The following is a 24,656-nucleotide window of genomic DNA, read 5'->3' as shown; positions in this document are numbered from 1 at the left end:
ACGCCTATGCTCCCTATACAGCTCGTAAACACTCGCTCATCGTACACTAACTACTACTACAACGAACGAAACAGACGAAGATCGATGCGCCACTAGCGCTCCGTCGGCACGAACTTGACGCTCTTCCTCCTCTCCCTCTCCCCGCCCCTGCTCCCGGGGCTGGAGCTCAGAATACCCGCCGTGGGCGCGTTCGAGGCCAACGTCTCCCGCACGCTCTCCACCGCCCTGCTCTGCGGGACCTCGTCCTTGTCCCCGCGGATGTTGGGCTGGATGACGGGGCTCTGCGGTTTGCTCCCGGCGACGCTGCCTCCCAGCCGGGCCTTCTCGACCGCCGCGCGGCCGACCTCGTCCGACCTCGCCATGTTCTTTTCTTCGCGCCACTTTCCGGGTAGACAGGCGTGTCCGCAGCCGTCGAGGGGACAGCAGCCGTCGCTCAGCTCGTAGGCGCCGTTCTCGGAGGGCGCGTGCCAGTCTTGGAGACAGGTGGCGTGGCCGCCGTGCGCGCAGCCGGGACAGTACCACCACACGCTCATGACGGGATCCGCGACGTGGTGCGGCAGAAGCGCCCCCTCGGGGATGCGGGACACGGTGGCCGTCGTTTCGCGGTGGCCGCATACGGCGCAGGGCGCCATGGCGGCGCGGCAGCGCTCGCATTTCCAGAGGGCCTTGGAGCCGAGTTTGGGGTCGAGCTCGCGCGGCTTGCGGCAGCTGGGGCACATGAAGCCGCCCTTGACGCCCTGCTGGGCGGGGCCGAAGATGGAGGTGTAGTTGTCGCCCCATTCGGGGATGCCCTCTGGCCAGCCCTGGACGCAGAGTTTGCGGAGGAGGGCTGCTTCGATGAAGAGTTTCATGCCCATTAGACGGGTGTGGTGTTGGCGGAGGATGGACGTCGCGCGGAAGGGGTCGATGACGGAGTCTGGCATGAGGGGTTTGAGGAGGAGGACCATTGCTGAGGCGTTGAGGGCCGAGGTGCGGGTTTCGAAGTCTAGAGCGCGGGTGAGGAGAGTGTATGGGTTGAGGGGAGGCGATGTGTCTGGTGTTTCTTTCGTGGCGAGAGGGTGTGGGTAGGACGGATCTTCGGGCCATGGAAGATAGTCGGACTCGAGAATATTGGGTGTGGAATCGTGTTGCAGTGCTGGACTGATCTTGGGCAGGCACGAAGCGGATACGCCCATGTGGAGTGGTGCGTGGTCTTCGAATGTCGGTGGGAGGGAGTCAATTTGTGACTGCGATGGTTCGTCTGTCGCGGTGTCGGAGGCCATGGTCGTCTGCGAGATCATGAAGATCTCTTCTGGTGATTCCTTCGGCGCGCTGTTGCCAGGTCCGTTCAGTGCCTCCAGAGCTCCATGCTCGGGTGAATCCTCGATCTCTCTGCCACGAATACGACTTTCGTACTCGCCCTGCTCGTCAACCGGGCCTGGCTGCAGCTGCACCGGATAGCTCGTGACAGACCTTGCAGAGGCGCCCCCTTCAGAAGACGCCGTCAATCCAGACGTCTGCTTACTGCTCTCCGACATGGAGAAGATCTGAGCGAAACTGTCATCCGAGTCGTGTCTGATAGTTCGCCGGCTATTCGGGGTGCGGGGGCCGTAGTCCAGGGGCTGTTGCTCCTTTTTCCTTGGCTCGGGCACATCTATAGCTTGCAGGGCGTCAGTATCATAAAAGTCGTAACCATCTGTGCTAGAGATTTGAGTCTGGTCGCTCTGATGGCTAGTGACAGATAAGGGAACCGAGTCCAGCCGCCTGCGTGGACTGTTGTTAAACGTACTGTGAGCAGCAGGGGGCAAAGCAAAGCTATCCGACTCCATGACCGGCGGCAGTCTCGCGTCCGATGGGTAGCCACCCTGTTCCGCATGCTCCTCGTTGATCGCCCTGGCTATGGGTGTGGCCACATTCGACGTGCTCTCGATGTCATCGGACAGCAGGGACCGTACGCTAAGAGATTTGCTATCCATGCTGTTGGAAACGACGGCCGTTGAGGGACGCCTGGGGGTTTCCTCGCCGTTCATCTCTACGACCACGCCGAGAGACCTTGCTACCTTGACCTTTGGCAGATCTTTAATCTTGGGAAGTGACGGCCTCTTCTGGAAGTGGCCTAGGCGAGTTTCCAGATGATACTGCGCTCTCCTGTCCAACAGCAGGTTCATGGAGTATGCCAGGATGCGCCATGTCTGCGCCAGACGGAACTGATTGACCTGCTCTGCCGCACGAGCATACTGCTCCATGATGGAAGCAACCCTCTTGGCCAGGGACTTGCCGCCGTTTATGTTAGGCAGCTCTTGCTCCAGAGTTTCGAGGTAATAACTCGAGAGAAACTGGTAGATATCGACTCTTGCCGCAGCTGGCACATGTCCAACAGCCATGGCCTGCTGTGTCTTGTAGGTTCCAGTGACCTTGATAGCTTGCTCTAGACCGAGGACTTGGTCTTCGCCCAGGCTCGGTCCAGAAGGTGGTGTTGTGCTCAGGACAGGGATAGATCGCAAGCTGTGCCTCCGTTTCCGGCCGATCCTTCGGCGGGGGCCTAGAAAACTTCCAACAACGTCCTCTTCAGAGTCGCTTCGACTGATGCTGAGCATCGGCGTTGTCGGGCTCGAGCTATAAGACGTTCTCGGCGGTACGACGCTGGATTGGTGAGGATGAATGATTGGTGGTCGAGGGCGATAATGCGGTCTCTCATCTAGAAACATGACGGCATCACCGCGCGCGGACAGAGCCATGCTGGATACTGACTGCCGGTCTAGTACTTTCGGAGCGAAGGCGACGTCGCATTGGTTGAAAAGTCCATCGTTACCAACTGTCCAGAGAAGATCCTGATCTTGCCACAGCAGGCCCGACGGTGAGAAATCGAAGCAGTCGATTTCCTTGTAAGGCATTGATGGCCTCGCCAAGTCCCAGATATGAACGCTGTTAATTCCGTAGCGCTTGTGACTTCCATCGTCATAGGAGACGGCAACCTGGGCAGCGCGTTTTCCTTGCGCACTCGCCGACCACAACCCAGGCCGCCAGGCTACCGCAGACACCGGCGCGGGTGTATGTATGAGCCATCGGGGCTTCTGTCGCTTGTCTGCGTTCTTGGACATATCCCAAACGGCGCATTTAGAGTCCCACCCTCCGCTGATGAGGTGGTTTCCATCGGGATGCCACGATATAGAGGCGCATGCCTTGTCGTGTGCTGGGATCTTCAGTAATGGCTGCGCGATCTTGCGCACATCCCATTTCAACACCACGCCCGACTCGGTTCCGCAGGCGAAGTAGAAGCCATCCTTGGGTGACCAGTTGACCTGTCGAACCCCGTCTGCGTTGCACTTGTAGGCGCCTCGCGGGCTGTACGTGAAGCCGCCAGATCTACTCTGCACGGGAGCGCGAATGTCGAAATACCGCACCATTCCATCCTGACTTCCAGAAAGAAGGGTTGTTTGGCGGTGGGGATTGATGTCCAGCGAGTTGACCTGGCGGGAATCCTCCCTCGTCTGGACGAACTCCAGAGCAGTGCTGCCTGTGGTGATTCTCGCGAGGTCGTACGAAAAGATGTTTCCATTTGCGCAAGCCGTGAATATCGTCGAGTCACCGTGCCATTTGACGTCTCGTATGGAGAGTTTGTCGGCTGTCAGGGAGCCCGATGCGCCTTTGCTCGAGTGGGCTGTGATGGCTGCGCGAACATCGATGCCCTCGCTAATAGAAAGTCCGTCAAAGACGACCGTCTTGAGGACATGTCTACCGGCGATAATGGCAGTGCGGCGATCGGGCGAGGTGTCGAGGCATAGAATCGGAACGCCGACGGGGTAGACGGCGTTTTGGGAGGCGCTGGGTCGGTAGGAGGTCTGGAAGTGCGGCGCGCTGGTGATGCCTATCGTGTGGTTCGTATCGGTGCTGCTGTCGGCAGTGACTTTGCCGAGAAGCTTGCGCATGATCTTGTTTTCGCGGCTATACATGGAGCTCGAGCTCGCACGGCGCCATGGACATGGCCGTGGTGTCGCAACCGGGAGACGGAGGTGAGGAATTCGAGGTGGAGGGGAATTGAGTCGAGGTGGTTTGCGACCATTCTTCGTCGTCAACAGCGCTGTGAAGTGGGAACGAAGCTCGGGTTGGGCTGCTGAAGGTTCGCTGTTGTGGCGGCCGATAGGGACCTGGACGATAACGATAAGACACCCTGATCACGATAAGATAAGATACGATAAGCATACGGCTTAAGCTTCGGGGGTCGTAACTCTGTTGACTTCCTTCCACTTTACATACAACGTGATTTCTCAGTTCATCGAGCAAGAAAACATGCGAAATTCCTTTACTGTTCTTCTAAATTAACGCTACGCTAGTTTTGGTCATGAAGCGACTTGCTGGCTTTCCCGTCAATGCCTGAATTTTGTCTCTTACCGCCTCTAGCATTCCGGGACATGACTCGACTTCCAATGAGCCGCATCCTCCATCAACCATCTCGAGTTCGCATCCTCTTCTTCTTTTCGACTCGAGCTCTTAGCATCCGCGGCGGTTCATGGGATCTTACCATATTGGCCTCGCGAATCCTGCGGGCTTCCGCTCTAATCGAATGATGTTAGTGCCAGGATCGCTTCCCGAAAGACACAGCAACTTACAGTCGTTGATAGATATCATTTGCTTCCAGATCCTCGACGGCGGAGTCACCGGCACTATGTATCGAACCGACGGATATTGGTCGGTCTTGGTTTGCGAAGCCATGCTCAGCAGGATCTGCGACGAGCTCGTTGGCACCCTCTACTTCAGCCACATCAACACTCGCCCCGACGGAGGTCGCATCGGGCAGGGCCGGGGCCGGAGAAGCAGCTCGTGAAAGCACAACCGGAACCTCTTCCTCTTCCTCGAGTACAGCATCAAGTCGCTCCTCTGCGTCTTCCTTCGGATTGACTTGTATTTGGGCTTCCACCAGCTCACGGTCATCCGTTGAGGCAAGGTACCGCTCCATCGTATGCGGCATCTCTGGAGACTTTGGTCCGACCAGGGCCGATGATGGCGAGGGACTGATTCTTCTTTGTCGATTACCCCTTGGAAGTTCTCTCAGGCCTACGATAACTGAGCCATCGTTTTCGGGTCCAACCTCCTCCGCATCCCCGGCATCCTCCGCACCCGCAGCATCCTCCGCATCGTCACCTTGATCTTCGTCGTCTAGAAGAACCAGTGCTCGCTTTCCGTGGACTTGAGGGTAAGCCTGATACGAATTGATCGGCCTAGCAAACGTCGTTGTCGAAAGGCTACTGCCAGACTCGACTTCCGGGGTTCTTGGCATTGTCCCACCAGACTGTGGGATCTCTGGCGTTTCCTTCGCCGACAATAACAGGTTGCCTGATACGGCCGTACCTTTGACCGGCGACTCCGGGGATGGTGCGCCTGAACGACGGAATGGCGAAGATGGGATACCGGACTCCTTCCTATGAGACGATCAGAATGCTCGAGCTGTCGACTGGAAACCAAAAGAGGCGTACTCTATCGACGTCAACCCAACCTTCTCTGGGCCGAGGTTGATACTTGAGTCTCCCGAGGGGCTGCTCCCGCAGGAGGACAGATCTGGCCCATCTTCGTCGAACACTACTCCGATTCCCCAACGTTCGATATCTTCTGCGTTTGGAATCACGTCCGTAATTGTCGTGGCCATTGTGAACAGAGAAACAATGGGGATCAACCCGAACCAAAGCCATTCAGGCTCGTTTGGAGAGAGCAAACGTGACGAACGGCCCCGGCAAGGAGTCGACAACCAAACATAGGAGGAAAAGAAACGATCACACAGAGGCCAAGGTCTTGTGGAACGGGGGACATTGTCTATCTTCTGGCTTTTCACGGCACTTGCTCGTCCGCGACCCAGCAAGGCGACCACGCTTGGGAAATCCAAACCAGATCTCTGGGTTCTCACTTTCCCGGTGACAGGGAGGCGGCTACGCAAGCAATAACACCAAAAAAGGAAAAAGGAATAATGTCTCCTTTATCTGCCATCCGGTCTGAACCTCCTGCATCCCTCGGCAAGACAACAATGATACGACAGGGCGGGGGGCCCCTGGGTTCCAGCTGGTTGGAACCAATCGTCGTGCGGCAAGATGCAGCCACGGTTCCATGCGGCTTGCATCGCGGAAGCGCGGAGACACGACTAGACTTGGGGCCCCGGCCGCATCCTTTCTTTTCTTGTCGTGGCGAGTCTCTCCGCTCATTTTAGACCGGTTGCCTTGCTCATGAAGGTGCCATTCGGCTGGGAATTGCGCCCGGTGGTACGGTTTGTTGCCGCTCAACCCCAGTAAGCAGACTAGGGACTCTTCAACCCGCTGGTTCTCGATATCTGAGAAGCACTCGAAGGATGAGAAAGTTTTCAAGGGTTTGAGGGCGGCAAGGTCCTGGTGACGAGATGCTCAGACTCGAAGGTCATCGTGCAGACAATCAGTTGCCTTTCCTGGAACAACCTGCATCTATCACAACGCACGCAGCCGACAATTTATTGGGACGCAATTTCCGCGTCGCACGCATTCTGGGGCCTCAGACGAGCAGCAAACTCATTCAAGACAACTAACACAGCTTTCGGGATTTGAATCTGTCTCCTGTTCCTTTTCAGTTCCAAGATCCGAGTCTGGCTGTCACACCGGGATTTGCACAGCGTTGGCAGCCCTCGCATCTGGGCACCCAGGATCTCGATCCCAGAACTCCTCCCGTGTTGCCCGCTCCTCCGAACCAGCCAGCTGGGTCTGCCAAAAACTGTTGGCACAGCTCTCACCCCTGTGAATTGTCGCTTTTGGGCACTCACCGCCGATCAGAGAGTTGCCTCGTTTGGGTCGGAATGATCGTCAACCAATGTCCAAGCAATATCTCGACGCCTTGAAATATTTGCAGCGCGCATCCTGCCCTTTAGCTCGGGACACCGCCAGTCTATCCTGTCTTGTTCGACTTCCTCTGCAGCCAGAATCCAGTCATGATCATTCCCGCGACCGGGCTGACTGGAAATTAACAGAAGTTCACACCTTGGCGAGAATCACTCACAGAAGCAGGGTTCGGCACATGCCGCCAATCATCACCAACCTCAACCCACTGCCGCACTCACTTTCCACCCAGGATTCGCATGACGCGTCGTGGATGGCAGACATCGTCACGTAGCTGAGATAGACTCCTGTTCCGAAAGCTTCCATGGAGACCAGAGAAGTGAATATGATCAACCCAGGGACGCGAAAGAAGTAGAAGAGACACGGCAACAGAATAGCGGCCGCGACGATCTCTACTGACGTCAAGATTGTGGCCACATTTCTTCGGCTGTCAGCGCGGGAGTCCTCGCGGATATCGATGTCCAGAAGGAAAGACTTACGCGGCATATCCGACAGGTTCTATGTGGAAAGAATTTAGGTCTGATCCGCCTTCTGCGGACAGAACTATGGCGATAATCTCCAACGCCAGCAGGCAGGGGTATCCGACAAAGACGAGGTCCCATCCTAACCGCTTTTCCGGACTTTGTCGCCGTACCTTTTCTCGTACCAGCGCCCTCCTCTCCTCCTCAAGACTGAACAGCTCAGATCCTCCAAACTCATCCCATGTATTCGAACTGGTGTATCGCATCATTGACACGAAGGATTTTGGCCGGAGTAGAGGGGTCGGTGCAGTAGGGGGTTCGTAGCAGTTATCCAGATTACTCCATTTCTCTCGCAAAGCATCGGCGTTACCCCCCGGAACTTCCAGGTCACGGTTCCAATTCGTTGCCTTCATGGTCTCTGTATCAACTCTTTTTCCTTCTTCTGAGTATGTTGGCGGACCTCGCTAGTGGGCTGGACTCAAGGTGTCATTACCATCGGATATTCGGAATAGTGAGTGAGCACCCGAACATGGGATACTTCGATGCGTTCTTCGAGGGTTTCCTTGCTATCAAAGATCGAGAGCCGCATCTTTATGCTTGCTAGCAGACGAGTAGTGCAAACTTCAGTCAAAATTCGTCAGCCGATGCGGGCGGCGCACACGGAGTTTGGTCAGGCGATGCTAGCAGCTAATCTCAGCTGCCAAGCGTGATTCCGCCTCGCCCATCAGCAAGCACTAGTCTGTGTCACCCTCTACAGCCCACCATTTCGAGTACATACGGATACATTTAAAGCAAACGGATGCCGCACGTGGCTCTCTCCGCAGGTCTCATGCGCTCGCACTCGGCAGTGAGGATGAGACAGCCCGATGAAGGTGCACTTCGGATCATAAGATACAGGTATCCTGTCAGATTTCAACGACGAAAGAACGTACGTGTCGCTATTTCTCAGGTCCGGAATATCTCAACTGGAAACCGGTTCGCCAGCTCCTGATATCCCGCCACATTTGGATGCAAATGATCGCCGCCGTCAAACTGCGCCCGCAACTTATCACCATCCCCAATAAACGCCGCGAAATCCACCACGCGATCAAACGTCCCGTTCTGAAGAATCCACGAATTCACGCGCTGCCTCGTCTGCTCCCGCGTCGGATTAGAATACGACTGCCCGCTACCACCAAACGGCGTGATCGTCGCCCCGATGGTCACGAGGCCCGCCTTCTTACAGTCGGCCACTATCTGCTTGTACGCGTTGATCAACCCGTCACCGATCCGCTGCTGTGTTGCAGAATCCGTCGCGCCGGGGCCGATGTCGTTCACGCCCTCGAAGATGAGAACGTATTTGACGCCTTGCTGGGAGATCGCGTCGCGGGTGTATCGTGCCAAGAGAGGAGGCCCTAAACCGCCTTGGAGAACCGCATTTCCGCCGGCAGCCTGATTCGCGACGGCGATGTTGGACAAGCCTTCCGTCTGTAGGCGGGCAAGCAGGAGATCCGGCCAGCTGGACGCGTCAGCACGATTCCTGCCGGCTGCAGAGAGGTTTCTGAGTAAGTTACCGGTTGTTCCTGTCGTCATCGCTTCCTCGCCCGTCGGAGATGCTATCTCCAAGAACAACCAATGCCGAAGTATTCTTCGGCGCCATGACTTCGATCGCACTGGCAAAGTACCAGTGCTTCGTGCTTGCGCCGCTTAGAGACGAGGCGTTGGCCTGGTTCCCGCTCTGCATCCACGACGTCGTTCTGCTGCCTGGATGGCCTGTGATTCTGGTTCCAGACTGGCCTTGCTGAGAATACAAGCTCAAGGCAACGTTCGTTTGCGGTGCGACGGCGAAGTCGATCGGGTCCGAGTACACCACAGCACCCTGCTTGATAGTCACCGACGGCGAGCCGGAGAAGGTGAGCCCTTTCAGAGTCTTTGGGTCGATCCCCGCGACTCCCGCAGCGCCGTTTAGAGGTAAGGCCAGAGATGCTGCATTTATGGGTAGGTCTGAGCCTCCGAAAGTGTTGGATAGTTGGATGCGGAGGCGGGATGCGCCGATGGAGGTGTGGAAGGTTTGGCGGAGAGTTGCGTCGCGAAATTGGACGTTTCCTCCATTCTACTATTGTCAGCATCGCTAATGTACCAGCGCAAGAAGAGGTTCATTTCCTACGAATGGTGACGGCGGTAGATTGCTCGACTCAACCTCTTGCGGCATGGAAGTCCACGTCACGACCCAGCGGTTCTCATCCTGTCTCCCATGTAGAACATCCCCAGTCGGAATGGAAATGACAGGGACGGCCCAGAATACAGCCCAGAGAAGAAATAGCCAGACCGACCACATGACTGCGTACACACAAGCGATGTTGTCGTCAGCTTCTCAATCTTCCGGTTCTCATACTTATAATCGGGAACGGTGTTGTTGGCCTTTTATCATGAAACGGAACGAAGTCGTCCGAACACGATGATCGCTCGGGCCCCCTCACCCGCGTGGTGTTTAGCCAAATGGACCCCTGATCCCATGTTACTTCCCGGAGAGCCGCGCCGGGGTTAAATGATGTTTTAGATAGCCGGAGTCTACGCCAAGCGGGGAAATGCGACGTCAAGAGAGTGACCCTCGTCTTCGATGTTTAGCAAAAGCCGGGGAAGACAAAGAAATCGAAGGTGACAGCGAGCCTTTTTTCTTTTTGGCTGGTGATTATTGATGAGGTTTAACTTCGCGGGTTTGTTTCTGTTACATGTTCTCCGTAGCCCCCTTTCCTCAAGTTGCGATCGTCATCTCAATATTCCAGCACCAGTTTCGCAGTGAGGGCATCAAAAGTCATGGAACAGGAACCTCCCTACAGGTGCTGCTCATCTGAGAATAAAGCCCGCCAGCTTGACTTGGCTGTTGCTGTTAAATGTATCTCGAGCTTTGAAGTCACCAGGAAACAAACAACGTCAAGGCCGTTCATTATACAAGCTTTCATGTTAGTCAGAAAAGCCTGCAATTATTTTAAAGAGTCGAGGACGTCGTCGCACGCTCAGCTGCAAGGGAGAAATAGCAAACTTTAAGTGCAATTGCAGCTTTGAACATAAGACAAAGAGCGAAAGAGAGTATAAAAAGCGGCAGGACCACCCCCAAAAGATTCAGTGCTTCTACTCGACTTTTCATCTCGAAATCCGAGCCATCTCCCACCTCACTCTGCTCGAGCCGTCGAAAGGATGCACCTCTCAAACTCAGGCTTGATGGTTTTTCTGATGCTGTGGTTCTCAGCCAATTTCAATGAGTGCCTTGCGTCACCAACAGACCAAGAAGCCCAAGAAAGGACCTTGGAGGCCCGTGATTCCCTCAACAGTGAGTCGAAAAGACTTCATTCCATCACTACCTTGTCTCATACTCATATACTCGCCGTATAGACATATGCAAGCTCGACATCATCGAAACCAGAACGTGCGAACCGCAGGACTCAAGGCTCTACGCCCGCATTAGACTCGAGGGCCCAAACCAGATTCTGTTCCACGAGACACCCTCCACCATGACGAAACCTGGTCTGCTCATGACCGAAAAGAAGCCGCTTGAGCTGAAGGAGTGGATGATGGACTATATCCTGAAGGTCACGGGCCGAAATCGCGAGGATGATATACAATTTGAGTACGGATCACTGCGGTGGTCTACCGAAACGAAGGAGGGTGTTGCGAAATGCAGGCTGGTGTCTGATGATGATTGGGATAAGCCGGGAGATGGCTGTCAAGTTGATGTAAGTCACATCACATCCCGAAGGAAAGACACGCAAGCTGACATTTTGCTTTTCAGAGCCGCCGTTTTGAATGCAACTTTCCTTGCGGAACTCAATGAGGGTGGCTCAAATCATGGGACCTTGCTACGGGGTTCGAAACATCGCACTAAATTGGAAGTTTCATGCTCGATCGATGCAGGATACTGTGGCGAGAAGCAGCGGTCTTTGGAAAAGAAGGAAAAGGTAGAGTATTGATACAAGTACAAGATTCTAATAAACTTCCCGACTCTGAATGAACATCCCAATTCGCCTACCAAAACATAAAACATGCGGTCTATCTCTAACAAAACTTCAAATTGCAACTGGACTTGAAAACGGTAATGGTCTATCCTGCTGTCAAACTGAAAACCTGAACACAAAACATTGAGCGAAAATTGCTGTTCGCGCTCCAAAGACCTAGGGTAACCGTTCCAAAATCTCTCGTTGATCACTCCGCAAGCTATCGCTGGCGCCATAAGGCAGACAGCCAACAAGATAGGCGGCGAACTCTCGCGCAGTTCTCCCATTCGAGCGTTGGCCAGGGTTGGCCCTATGGCGTAGGAGGAGCTGAACCAGTTCTGGTATCCCCAAGTCTATGGCCTGATGTAGAGGTGTTCGGGTATTGCCTTCGGCCGGTTTATTGACGTCGATGCCGTTGTTAACAAGTATCTCAGTTGCCTCCAGATGATGGTCGTTGAAAGTCGATCTTTCCGTTCTCGACAGCAGCACTGCTAAAATATGGTTCCCGTTGGTGTCCTTAATCTTGTTAAGGAAGGTTGCCCTCTTTTCCTTGGCCATGGACTGAAGCATGATCTTCAAACACTTGTTATGTTTCTTGCTGGCGGACATGATGCATGCTAGTATTGCGTCCTTGTAGAACTTATATGAGCCGGTGTATCGCGGGTTGAGAAGGCCTCGAACCGTCTTCGAGCTTGGGGTTGTCTTTTTGCATTCCTTGGTGAGGGCCTGTTGAGTATAGCCTAGGCCAGCAGCGGTAGTTTTCACCCATTGTCCTAACGGTGGTTGGTAGGACTCTGCCTCTCGATACGAAGACCGTCTTGACAATCTTCTACGAGATCTTGTCGAGTGGCCCGTAGAGCTACGGCGTATTGTCGGTGGCCGAATAGGACAGGATAGGCTAGATGGCCTCGGAGTCTGTGTCGTCTCGGACCATGATGCGGACGGGTCAAAGTCGACCGGGGTCTCGGTGACGTCGATAGGGGCAGGAAACTCAGAGGCGTTTGCGGAATGTTGATAAGAGTAGGGCTCTGTAATAGGAGCTGTGGTGGTGTAGGACACCATCGGGCTTTGGCTAGTGGAAGCGTACATCTGCTCAGGACCGCGGTAATTCCTGCCAGTCACAGTTTGTTCTGAGGAGACAGTGGTTGGAATTGTTGCGTCTGAGTCGCTGTCATCGTCCCACACAGGGGATTCAAGGGTCGAATTTGCTGATGACGAAGGGAAGCTTTGAAATGATGGCTCTTGGGGTTCAAGGCGGTCTAAACGGTCGTGCATGCGATATGGGCCGCTATAATAGCCATTCGATGAGCCCGAGGAGGTTTCAGTCCCGCTGATCCAAGGGTAGTCATGCCCTCGTTCGGGCGAGGTTGAATATGTCGTTGGATAATCCTCAGAGAACTCGGATGCTGAATCGCGGGCGACTTGTGAAAGGTTGTCGTCAATTTCTTCGGACGCGCTACCATGGTGTCTCCGATGGCCAGTCGGGCCGGACGTGAGAGGTTGTCGACGACTTGTGTTGTCATTGGTGTTGCCAGCAGTCCCGCGGCTGTGGCCGTAAAGCCATCGAAAGTAATCCATCTCGTCGTTCATTGACTGGGTGGATCAAAAGGATATCAGAAATGACTATGATGGTGCTCACGAATGAGAAACTCAATGTGAAGTGATTGGTGATCGAGTAACCAGTAGGAGGAGGAACTTGAGTGGGTTTTATGCACGACATCTTGAAGATTCCAATGACGGAGGCCTTTGTCGACTTCGTTGGTGAATCTTGTACGACCTCAATTGGCTGCAGACTCTGCCTCTGCATTTAGCTGATGGTTGCCAACAGTGAATGTAATGGTGTTGAGAGCCACTCACACCCGAATCCTACAGCCTTGTCTTTTGGCTCTTCTCACTGGCTCCATTGCATCACACGACTAGGCGCCACCCTCCAACCAGCTTTTTGACGGCGCCTAGTCAAGCCATAGCAAGGCTTAGCACAGCGGTTTTCTACACTTTTATGTTTCCGCCCTTGGGGGCCTTTTGGGGGCCTTTGGTTGCCTCTTTTCTCAATGACGAGAACCTTCCACTTCCATTGCCTTTTTCTGTTATCCAGCTCCTATTGCGCACTAGCATTTCGGTCGTATTCGGGGTCTTTTGCATCATTCCATAAATCGTAAGGCTACCATACAAACGGCTATGCCGATGAAATTGTTCGGAGTTGTAAAGGGTGTGTCCTAGGAAGGAAATATTTTCGGCTAAGCCACAATTCATACGTAGTCCACTTTGAACCCATCATCAGGCTGAAGTGTATTTTCTTATGATGAAATCTAGACAGGCAGAAATGTGCCAGGCATGTAACGTAATGCGCACATCAGATGGTGTCACACAGCAACTCAGAGTAAATACATTTGTGGTATACCAGCTTCAATGTCGTTCTTCAACAAGTGGAGCCGCAGTGTCAAACAGTCTTCAACTCGGCCTTCTCCGAAGCGTTAGCCTTCTACGAAGTTTAGGCAGAATACCACATGCACATAGCCCTTCAAACGAGGAGGGGGTCCTCAGACGAGGGAAGACACAGCCAAAACCTCCTGGCTTGTAATGTCATAGGTGTGCATTTCAATTGGGCGGGCCTCTTAAGTGTGGTTTATCCTCCGCAGATTGGCCACAGAAGTGCATTAATGCAAACGTCAATGAAGTCACTATAATCAGTATTCTCAGATAGGCACCTGTGGGTTTGGACTGTACTAAATCCTTGTACTGAGGCATGGCAACATGAGTGTAGTCTCTCTCTGTATGATCTAAGGAGGCCCTCAAAGTTTGCCTATTTTGGTTCTCTTGATTCCTTCGTAGTTATAATCGCGCTTGACTCTGTGTTAAGAGTCAATGAATTAAAGTGGCAAACAGCAGAACTGTTATCGAGGGCTCAACCCAGCTAATAGTCGTGGCAGCATAGGTCTTTAAGATAATGATCTTCACGGAGATCTAAACCAGATGTCTCCCAAAACCACCACGTACCGAGCCAGCGCCTCCAGAGGGCTATGAGATAGGGATGGAACCCTGGACTTTGTCTTGGGGTATGCATTTCTATTTGGCGTCATTTCCGCACCGGTTGTAGCGGCGGCATGTGCCGGAAAGCAGACCCTCAGTTGGTACGTTTGGATTACTACCCTCAAAATGCCAGGTTAAGCTTCGATTTGCCTAAAAGTTTTGAAAACTCCTGTGGAGTTGTGTAAGACCTTGAAGTAAGATTTTGATATTACGTCTTGATAGAGCAACAATGCTGATGATTTCATGGGCTATTAGAGACCTTCTCACGTTGCCATTAGGCGTGACACAGCCCGCTCAGATGATTGAGTTGGTGTTTCCCCAGACAAGCCATACACACTAATAGTTACTTGTCTATTCAGCCATCTGTAGTACAGTCGACATCCTATGTCCAATACGTGGCCGGTGCGAGTAAGAAAGCCTGTCATCCAGAGGGGCCGAGAAATGGGCACTGATTGAACGCAATTATGTTATCCGGTATACTGCCAATAGTCAAATTGAGGTTTGACTGGCATCTCAGAGATACAACCTTCGTGGGAAATCTGTTCGTCATGAAAACACTCAGCGCGTTTCTTGGTGAGCTGCCAACCATGATGATCGTCCATGGCGCAGTGACCCTGGTCAGGTTTTCTAATGAGTGATTCACGTCAACGTATAACTACAAGCTGTTCCCGTTCAGCTAGCCCTGTAATCGACAAGCTGACAGATCCTGAACGCCGAGGGAAGTAGACAACCCCATTTCGGTTGATCATCTAGATTCTTAATCCCTAATTTGGCGAAGTATTCCACGCTAGAACGACGCGGAAAGCTTGAGTCATCCGCATTTTCAGACACGGCACTGTCCATCTTAGCAATCCCTTTTCGTGGGGAGTGATAACGGTCACTTTGCAGTCTCTGTCGCAGTTTAGTCACGTCAGAGGGTGGCAGTCGAGGCAAGGGGTGTGATGGAGGGTTCTGGGCGTCATTTTCATCCCTTGATTAGCACTTTCCAAGACAACTCATGCGCGTTTCGTGGTTTAGCGGAAGGATAATCTTCGTAGCAATGACGGCAATACGTCAGTGTCTGGCGGCAGATGCCTCGTACCCACATTCCGAACAAATTTGAGGCGGGCTGTCCAGACCGTTTTGCAAGGCCATGGCGCTCCCGAGACAGTTCTCACCTCCTCCGTGCCTAGAAGCATTGCAAATATCCCTAATGAAGGATTCTGAGACATCTAGACTTTTCACTTTCATCGAAAGGTATGTCGTGCCGAATAGTGCCTCAAATGACAGCGTATTCGGAATTCATGGGGGGATGTGATCGTGACGATACTCACGATCCCGGGGTTTTTGACTTCTCCCTGGCGTTCCTTTGCGTAACTTTGGGATTTGAGAAACGAAAATGGGCGGAGATGGGTGTGGTGACGACGGTGAGATTAAGACATCGATCGTACGGTGCTTCGCATCCGAGGTCCAGAACGACAGGAATCACGATGGCGAGTTCAATGTCAAGAATCCTGAGGCAAGTAATGACGATAGATGAGGCTATTGGTATAAGTACTACACACTCAGCCGGCAGAAGTTCCGATCTGCTTCTCGTTCACCATTGCCAACAGCCTTCCAAACAGCTTCAAATCCTGACTACACATCTAAGACCTCATTTATCAACTCCAATCCCGATCTCAGAATGTTTTCTTCCATAGTCGTGGCGGCCCTTCTTGCCGTAAGCCCAGCTCTAGCTCTCACTCGATCTCCTAAGCCAACCTTCGTCAACAATTCCTACGTTATCAACGACGATGCCAGATTCGCCTACAACAAGTATTGGAACTTCACCGGCACCACGCTTCCCGACGGCCTGTACAAGAGTGCTTACACCGTGAAAAACGGCTCGGGAGTGGACACTCATCAGTTCACGACTGGCAACGTCGCCGTTTCGGGCGGATACCTTCAGCTGAAGGTCCCCGGCGGCCAAACCAAGATGCCATACACTGCGGGTGAGGTCGCGACCACCCAAAAGATCCTCTACGGTTCCGTCCGAACGGTAGCCATCTTCTCTGCGCCTGTTGGAGTGTGCAACGGTATGCGTATTCTCAGAGTCGCTCTGGCAATGTGTACTAACCAAGATATAGGCATTTTCTACTACGCATCTGACACGCAGGAAAGCGATATCGAATGGTTGTCTGATCCATCTTCTTTGAGCAACCCGGGTACTGCCCAGGTACACTTCACCAATCAGGATGCCAACGGAGACGGACAATCCACCACTCTCGGTGTTGCACCTCCTTCCAACCCGACTACAACCGAACATGAGTACCGCTTCGACTGGACTGAGGTCTTCGTCCGATACTACATCGATGGTACCCTCATCTGGGAGACTCAGAACGACGTACCCAGCAAGGCCGGCCCTTTCATTCTCAACAACTGGTCCAACGGCGATAAGGGATGGAGTGTTGGCCCTCCCAAGACCGCTGCCACCTTCAAGATCAAGGACATCGACATGTACTATGACATTGACTGGAGCGCCAGCAAGGAGTAAGAGGCTGTCGTACATGGCGCACACGAAGAACACGAGAGTGACGAGACCGAGACTTGACGAAGGATTTATGTGGCCAAGTTTCGATTTCCGAGCGATGTTTGCGTTTGATTTGAACTGCGATGTATTATCTCTGTCATTACCTTATACATAAGTCTGAACTGCCTTCGACACAACACAATACATAGCTACGACGCTACATAGTCAATATTATGCTTTACTGTACACTTGGTAAACCAGAATTCTCACACAAGGAACGTAAAATTCAAACTCCAATCCGAACATATCGGGTTGATGCAACAGCATTCTTCCTCGAAGAGCAGTGTCTTTAAACTATGGGAAGGCTAACTACTCCATTCCTTTTTACTCTTGATGCAACGCGGTATTGGTCGACTCCTTAGGCTTTGGGATAAGCAGCCAGCTGGTTCCAGTTCCCGCGATGAGAGCAACCAGAATCGGCTGCAAAACACTGACGCCCACCCGAGACGCAAGTACACCAGTGATTACGGGGAACAGAGAACCTCCGATTTGTCCAATCACAAACACGAAAGACAGAGCCGTTGGCTGCATTTCCGGGGGAAACAGCTTGGAACCGACAGATATGCCCTAAGTAATAAGGAAGAGTCAGTGTCAGTCAAGTCTGGTTACCAGATCACACTTACAGTCGCAAAGAATGGACCAGAAAAGAACCCGAAAAAGCTGATAGCGACGGAGGCGGCGATGATGTTGGGTACTCTGGAATGCGCGTGAGTAAAGAAAGACAAGAACAGTTTCAGGTGAACTCACAGCCAAAAGACAAGCTGGAAAGCAATACACAGCACAACGTAGACTAACACCATTCGCCGTTCGCCAAGGCGGTAGGTTGGCTCGGCGAGGAGCAGACGGCCAAGCATGGCTCCGCCATTGAAGCCGGCTGGCACGTAGCCCATTTGCCCAATGTTACCCTTTCGTATCTCCACAAGATATTCGACTATCCAACCACTCGCCGTAATGGTAGCTCCCAGAAGAAAGAAGAAGAACAAGCTGACCGTCCAAAGGGCCTTGGTCGATAGGACCTGTTTCATGAGTTGCGACGGGCTCTTCGTCTCTTCTGTGGTTGGGCCCAGAGGAGTTCCTGACGCAGCTGCCGATGTCGTCTTGCGCTTGTGACCAAGTTTGATTGTGTCTCGAAAGGCAAAACAGGTCAAGGCTAAGTTGAGAGCACCGATACCCACGGGGAAGCTGTAGAAGAGATACCATCGTGAAGTTTCGCCGGCCGAGGCGATCGGTGTCGCGACGAATGGGGCAACCAGGCACCCGGCCATATACAGCGCGTGTATGAACGCTAGCCAGCGGTGCGCGGCCTTGACGCTCGCAACATATGCATTAGCTCCAGCATCTTGATACGCTTGGCCAAGGCAGACAAGCCAGAACGTTACTGCGAAGAACGGGAAAGGAGGCTTCCAAACTCGCAGCGCGTGAGCTACAAGCTGGAAGAAAGCACCGAATGCGAGAAGGCCACCTAAGTCGAAAATCTGGCGAAGGTGGGTGTTGGTGACAGCGGCAAGAAACCACCCAAGAAAATTTGCACCATAACTGCATACATCAGCAGGAGTCGGGAATCGTGAGAGTAGGGCCAACAAACACAATCGACACAACAGCAGTGCTGATGTTATAGTCTCGGATCATGTACGGGAGAAGCGGACCGACGCTTCCATCGTTAACTCCGGAGACGAAAAAGGCGAAACCAGCAGCAATGAGCTTAAGAAGTGTGGCGTTATCCAGTTTCTCCTCTGCGGCAAACTCTGGCGGCAAACTATCCGCGACAGGAGTTTGCTTCGACGAGTCCGCGAGCTCGTAGGATTGCGTCTCAGCAGGTTGTTGCTGAGTGATGGTGGCCATTGTGGTAAAACTGCCCAGAACAACCGGCGCAGTATCGATTAGTGGTGTTGGACTTGCTTTTATGAGCGCGTTGAGAGGCGATCGCCCGGACTACGCCGGGTAAATGTCGGTGTCCGCGTTCCCCGGAGTGTGGATGCTGTTCCGGCAGAATCGCGGCAGAAGTTCGGCCGACTGAACAGGTGGGTCTCTCGGTAGTCCCCGATTGGGATCCGGGGGACGACCGGTGAAGTGGGGCGGCATTTCGGGTGAGCTTCCGCAGCGGCCTGCCGGCGCTAGAACTGATGAATCCCGTACAAATTGCTTTCTGCCCCCCAACCCCTTCCGGGGGAGATGGCCAAGGGCGAAGAAACAGTGAGCTGTAGCTTTGCATAGCACTGGCTGTGGTGCCGAAATATGTTTGCATGTCTGCTCATTATATCACAACGTCACTTAAAATTACATGTCAACACGCTGGATCTCATGTAAAAATGTGCTGAGTCCTGACTGACGACAGGCTGAGCACTACAAAGACCGGAAAATGTGAAGACGAAAGCTTTGGCGCTGTAGTTCGAGACCTTCATAGCTAGCAGCGTACCTAATATCTACCTGACTTCCGACCGGTGTTGACATCATATTGTAAACTCTGCTCCCGATGCCATGGTGAAAGGAATACTGAGATAATAACTTGATTGAGATACCGCTGAGCTCATACCCTTGCTCGCGCGGTTCAAGTGTCATTGTGGGCACTTCCCTGCCATCATTCGGGGCCCAACAAGCTTCCCAAAAGACTGCACTAAGCCCTCTGAAGTTATCCCGGTAACCCCGACATTTTGGCAGTGACCGTCAAGGCTCCTCAGGCTGGGTCGGATATTCAAGACCGTCGAGAATCAAATTCGGAATGGAAAAGTCATTCAATGCAAAAGCCTGGCACCCGCAGTGTGGGCTGCTGCTATGTGAGATCGGCAGCTCTAACGGTTGCGAACGATAACGAAATGAAGCGCTGAAAGGCTCATAGAAATCGTCAAAGGAATTGCAAGCAGCGACTATGTGCTAGAAATTGACGAGCTTCGTCTCTATATACCTCCGTTTTATGCGTTACCTTGATGATACGCCAATGCGGACGAACAGAAAAGCATAGGCAACTTTTCCTTCTTGGTCGTCTGAGTCCGAATACTCGCAACACGAAATTTCTCCAAACACCCCGTGTGGATTCTTACCCGACTTCTAGCCTGAAAAGAACAGCTGTCACGAACCTGCAACAGTGCAATGTTTCTTCACCTTGCAAGACCCAGAGGGCGCAGCGAAGGACCAGCCTGTCGCGCAACGTGCATAAAAATGAACAAAACTCATCATTTCGCTCAGTTTTGATACAGTACGCATCCAGAGTGATATCTCTCATTGCAGATTCAAGAATTCATCGAGAGTCTGGTGGCAAGGCGGATGAAGGAACATGGTCTGAAACGAGACAGCGGTTGTCCGCGATGCCGAATTCGCCCGCTAGCATACCGGCGCTTCTGGGGAGCCTCCCCGAAAAGCAACGGCCATTCCGGAATTTCGAGACGAACTCTCGTTACCAAGTTTAGTATGGAAGCTAAAGGATCACGGAAGTTTGTTTCAATGTTCGGAAGAGGACATTCTCTCCCTCCGTGGCTTTGACTTCAAAGTTGCGAGAAGAAGCCGAATTCGCATATTCAGTTGTTTTTTGTTCCCTCGATAGCGGCCTCTCAACGAAGTACTTGCATAAGTGACCTGAAAACCCTGCGGTCGCCACCCCAGCGAGTGTCCTCTGACCAGGATTGATGATAAAGTTCCCACTAACTTGGGGGATCTTGCCTGCGATGACGCAGGTACTTGGTTCTTCAATCGCATTTCTGATGATTTAAATCCCCGTGAGATCTCTCAATCTAATATGAGAAATTCCATCTATGACGTGCTGCGAAGGCCAATGGTCAAAGTAGGCACCCTGTCTCCGAGGTTATTAGGAGTCTGCCGAGCAAGAAAACGTGTCTCTTCGACCCTGAGTTACCTCAGGAGGTCAAAAGTCCCCATCCTAGTGCATGGTGAAGTTTGATCTGTGTGTGACGAGCTTCTGACGACCCGGAATTCGGCAGCAATCCAGAAACCTGTCGGTAATCGCATTCGCAGGCAATCTTACTCGTCGACGGTCCAAATCAACACAATCTGATCACTGGCATTCCAGCCAGCTATGGTATCCTCAAGCTGCAAGTTGATATTTATAGGAGCATCCGTGCGACAAACTGAGAGCGACGGTGTTTGGGGGCAGGATAATGTATGGCATAGAGCTGTTGGCAACCGAGGGTGATCGAAAGAAGCGTAGTTCGGCAGATGACAATACTCTCTGTGTGGCCAACGTTTCAACCCCGGATACGGAAAAGGTCGAGTCATATGACAAAGTATGCAAGACCCGTTAAAGAAAACGGTTCACTGAACACATTATCGGGGTAGCCCAGAAATAGCAGAGTTTCATGCAGTAATGATCAGACGGGAAGTTTAAACCAGTTCTCTGTTAAATCAGACGTTGGAAACTGTGCGCCTCGGGCAACACGAAATCCGAGCCTGTACTCTCTCTTCTCAAACTTGGGACGGAACGTATGTCTTTCTTTTTTCTTTTTTTGTTATTTTTTCGAACTTGTATACTTGCTTACTTGACGTTGCAGAAGCCACACATTCAAAATCCGATCCGTGAAATCCGCACGCACTCGGATTCCGACTGATTTCTGTCTCAAACAGTGATATTGATTGAACGGGCTTCTTGGAAGTAAAACATGATGAATTGAAGTTTTGCCCAATTTTCCGCCTTGAATAATCCGTAAATCTGTGTATCATAGGTACACACACTCGCGCTCGAAATTTTCAATGTCCGCGTGGTGATTACCAGCCCCAGTTGGCCATGAGGTTCCGTCGCTTGATGAATCGCACCCGGCGTCGTCGGTCACTCTGATCGGAGTCACCGAAGCGTCGGCCTAGACTTCCAACCTTGCGTGCTTCCAGTCCTGCAGCCGCTGCTCCTGCTCCGGCAGCCTCCTTGGCCTTCTTCGCCTCGGGATCGTCATCTTTGCCCTTTCCTTCCGGACCGAGAGCAGCCTCCTCGGCTGGACCAGCGGCGCCCTCAGCACCATTCTCTTTAGCCTTCTTCTTCGCCTCAGGATCCAAAGCCTCTGCCCCATCAGGAGGAGGAGGAGGAGGGGCTGCCGCCGCGGTACCGTTTCCGGCCGCAGCACCAGGTCCAGCGGCACCCCTTGCCGCGTCCGCCTTCTTCTTGGCATCATCAGCCTTCTTCTTCGCATCATCTCGGGCCTTCTTGCCAGCATCGTCCTTGCCCTTTCCTTTCAAAGCCTTGCCGTCAGGTCCAACAAGAGCGGTACCGTTGCCGGCAGCGGCACCGGGTTCGAGAGCCTTGCCCTTCTTCCCCTTCTTATCCTTCTTGCCCTTCTTCGCCTTCTTGCCATCTGGGCCGACAGGTGCCGTACCATTCGCTGCGGCAGCGCCGGGGCCAGCAGCTCCTGGTTGCAGACCCTCTGCCTTCTTCTTAGCCTCATCTGCTTTCTTCTTGGCATCGTCCCTTGCCTTTTTTGCGGCATCGTCCTTGCCCTTCTTTCCTTTCTTCCCCTTCTTTCCATCCTTAGCAGGCGGGGCGGTAGCGTTGGCAGCGAGTCCAGGGGGAGCCGGTGGAGCGCCAACAGCCGGAACAGCTAGAGGTTGAGGAGCAGCGCCGGCAACTGGTGCCGCCCCAGGGGGCGGAGGAGGAGGTCCACCATCAGGGGGCGGCGGCGGCCCTCCATCCGGAGGCGGAGGAGGAGGTCCGTCAGCTGGAGGCGGCGGAGGGGCTTCACCTTCCGGGGGAGGAGGAGGAGGTCCGTCGGCTGGAGGCGGCGGAGGAGCCTCACCTTCCGGAGAAGGGGGCGGTCCTCCATCTGGAGGCGGAGGAGGTGCCTCGGCGTCAGGAGGTGGTGGCGGAGCAGCGTTCGGGTCCGGAGGTGCCGGCGCTCCATCAGGTGGTGGCGGAGGAGGAGCGTTCGGATCCGGGGGTGGAGCATCTGGAGGCGGGGGAGGAGGAGCAGCATTCGGATCGGGAGGCGGCGGGGGAGCAGCGTTCGGGTCGGGAGGAGGAGGGGGCGCTCCGTTTGGCGGCGGTGGCGGCGGCGCTGCTCCATTAGGAGGAGGAGGAGGGGGTGCTCCATTCGCAGGAGGAGGAGGAGGAGGTGCTCCATTCGCAGGAGGAGGGGGAGGTGCTCCATTCGCCGGGGGAGGCGGCGGTGGTGCTCCGTTAGCCGGGGGAGGAGGCGGCGCTCCATTTGCAGGCGGCGCTGGAGGTGCTCCATTGGCAGGAGGTGCCGGCACGGGGGCAGCGGCACCCTCGGCGGCGAGGGGAGTCAGATTCGGGGACGCATCTAGTCCAAGTCAGATCAAAACCTAGAAGACTTTGAGTTGAATGAACTCACCCTGTGCCTTGTTCGTGCCCAAGGCAGACAGGACACTGCCAACATCCAGCTTTTGAACCAAGTTCCGCACATCAAATCGTCCATGCTTGACTGAGCCAGTATCCAAAGCCCGCTTTGTATCTTTCGAGGCTTCAGCGTTTCGAGCGTCGTAGTTAGCAGTCACCGCTGCGTTGAACAGCAGGGCTGCCACGGCGGCTTGCCGCCATGAGAGTGTGGGAGGCATGTGGATGAAGTGCAATATGAGATCACGGGAACTAAAACTAGTAAAAACTAAGTATCGTCTGAGGCATCAAGCCTGTCAGAGAAAGAAAGAAAGAGGGGAAGTCTACACTGTAGACCACTGTAAGAAAAAAGAACGAGATGAAGAGTAAATAAGAACTGAGGTTGGGGAAGGAAAGTTCCAGTTCACGAGAAGGGATGAAAGGCTGCGGTCTAGATATACCATTATTTTCCGAGGACTGTAGTCAATGATGCTCCACCGGCCTGGTCGGCTGAACCTGCTCACGACCGGACTCTTGTTGTGTTGGATGGCAAACCAGGCCAGGCCCTTTACTCGATCGCGTGCAGGGGCCCGTTTGAGAAAGGGGTGGACAAGACACATGGACTAGTAGCCCATCGGTATTGCTGGGAGCCGATGTTAAGGAGAGCTGGCGGAACCGGGATTGGAGAGTTGGATCAGAGATGAAAGGTGTTCTCAGCGTGGGCTGGTGACGGTAGGAGGCTCTGTGGCTAAACTGACAACGATGATGGGGTCTGCGACTTGGGACTAGTCGACAGAGAGAAACGGCGCTGTGACAAGCTTCCACTAACCTGCAGGTCCAAATTTAGATCACAGAGTCGAGACGATCCGGACTCGAGTGTGGATGGAAGGTGCTCGGAGGCGATCGCCAAGATGGTCTCATTCTGGACGTGACCACGGACTGCCCGCAGGTCGATAAGGCCAGGACTAGCAGACAAGCTTATTCATGTCAGCGTTGCGGCGGGCCGCGGGGATGTGCGCTCAGGTCCCGTCTTCGACAGGATTGCAGCGATGCAGTAGAACGGCGCAAGTCTCAAACACGGTGTGCGGGGAGTTTCCAGTCTGTGATGTCGATGTTGGCGAAGAGATGGTGCGGTGGTTGGTTGGGGGCCAAGGGGAGTATCCGTTCCATTGGACTCTCTCTCTAGATGGACATGGATAACCCTTACCGAGATCACCCCCCGAAGATGAGCATCCCAGGACCAAGGACGCCGGTGACTTGCAGTTGTTGGAGTGGGTTGCAAGAGTTGGCCGTGCAGATGCGGCACTAATGACAGGCGAGGGACGGGAAGAAGAGAGTTGGATGGAGGAGGAACCGTTTCAGACGCGGAGCCAGGTCTTCCCGGAATAGCCTCACTCTGCAGAGAGCAAGCCGTGGTCCTCGCGAGTGGCCGAGCGCGCTGTCACACCAAGTCGCAGATGTGTGCCAAGAGAGGGTGACATCGCACAGCAGTGAACCTGGGAGAAAATCCAAGATATCATCGGACGATTATTTTAAAAGTCGACAAACCTGTTT

General features: G+C 53.5%; 6 protein-coding genes across 6 annotated transcripts; 2 read left to right on the top strand and 4 right to left on the bottom strand.

Moving 5' to 3' along the window:
• Positions 1-92: 92 nt before the first annotated feature.
• CkaCkLH20_09984 (uncharacterized protein) lies at positions 93-5,623 on the bottom strand (the record flags this gene model as incomplete). The annotated part of the gene is made up of 4 exons (XM_038892699.1): positions 93-4,127; positions 4,502-4,535; positions 4,590-5,399; positions 5,454-5,623. The coding sequence occupies 4 exons, from the start codon at positions 5,621-5,623 to the stop codon at positions 93-95; spliced, it is 5,049 nt and encodes a 1,682-aa protein (XP_038741948.1).
• A 2,610-nt stretch (positions 5,624-8,233) lies between these two features.
• CkaCkLH20_09983 (GDSL-like Lipase/Acylhydrolase) lies at positions 8,234-9,605 on the bottom strand (the record flags this gene model as incomplete). Its single annotated transcript, XM_038892698.1, has 3 exons — positions 8,234-8,786; positions 8,842-9,380; positions 9,435-9,605. 3 exons carry the CDS (start codon positions 9,603-9,605, stop codon positions 8,234-8,236), a joined length of 1,263 nt encoding a protein of 420 aa, XP_038741947.1.
• A 921-nt stretch (positions 9,606-10,526) lies between these two features.
• Positions 10,527-11,099, top strand: CkaCkLH20_09982 (esterase family protein; the record flags this gene model as incomplete). The annotated part of the gene is made up of 3 exons (XM_038892697.1): positions 10,527-10,598; positions 10,708-11,001; positions 11,058-11,099. The coding sequence occupies 3 exons, from the start codon at positions 10,527-10,529 to the stop codon at positions 11,097-11,099; spliced, it is 408 nt and encodes a 135-aa protein (XP_038741946.1).
• Positions 11,100-15,952: 4,853 nt separating this feature from the next.
• On the top strand, positions 15,953-16,801 carry CkaCkLH20_09981 (glycoside hydrolase family 16 protein; the record flags this gene model as incomplete). Its single annotated transcript, XM_038892696.1, has 2 exons — positions 15,953-16,343; positions 16,395-16,801. 2 exons carry the CDS (start codon positions 15,953-15,955, stop codon positions 16,799-16,801), a joined length of 798 nt encoding a protein of 265 aa, XP_038741945.1.
• A 360-nt stretch (positions 16,802-17,161) lies between these two features.
• Positions 17,162-18,679, bottom strand: CkaCkLH20_09980 (major facilitator superfamily transporter; the record flags this gene model as incomplete). Its single annotated transcript, XM_038892695.1, has 4 exons — positions 17,162-17,404; positions 17,461-17,533; positions 17,585-18,373; positions 18,423-18,679. The coding sequence occupies 4 exons, from the start codon at positions 18,677-18,679 to the stop codon at positions 17,162-17,164; spliced, it is 1,362 nt and encodes a 453-aa protein (XP_038741944.1).
• Positions 18,680-21,550: 2,871 nt separating this feature from the next.
• On the bottom strand, positions 21,551-23,344 carry CkaCkLH20_09979 (uncharacterized protein; the record flags this gene model as incomplete). The annotated part of the gene is made up of 2 exons (XM_038892694.1): positions 21,551-23,070; positions 23,122-23,344. 2 exons carry the CDS (start codon positions 23,342-23,344, stop codon positions 21,551-21,553), a joined length of 1,743 nt encoding a protein of 580 aa, XP_038741943.1.
• Between the last annotated feature and the right edge of the window lie 1,312 nt (positions 23,345-24,656).

This window comes from Colletotrichum karsti (genome assembly GCF_011947395.1).
Source record: "Colletotrichum karsti strain CkLH20 chromosome Unknown Scaffold37, whole genome shotgun sequence".
Taxonomy (NCBI): domain Eukaryota; kingdom Fungi; phylum Ascomycota; class Sordariomycetes; order Glomerellales; family Glomerellaceae; genus Colletotrichum; species Colletotrichum karsti.
The sequence above is the reverse complement of the archived record's forward strand: the minus strand, read 5'-3'. Positions and strand labels throughout refer to the sequence as shown.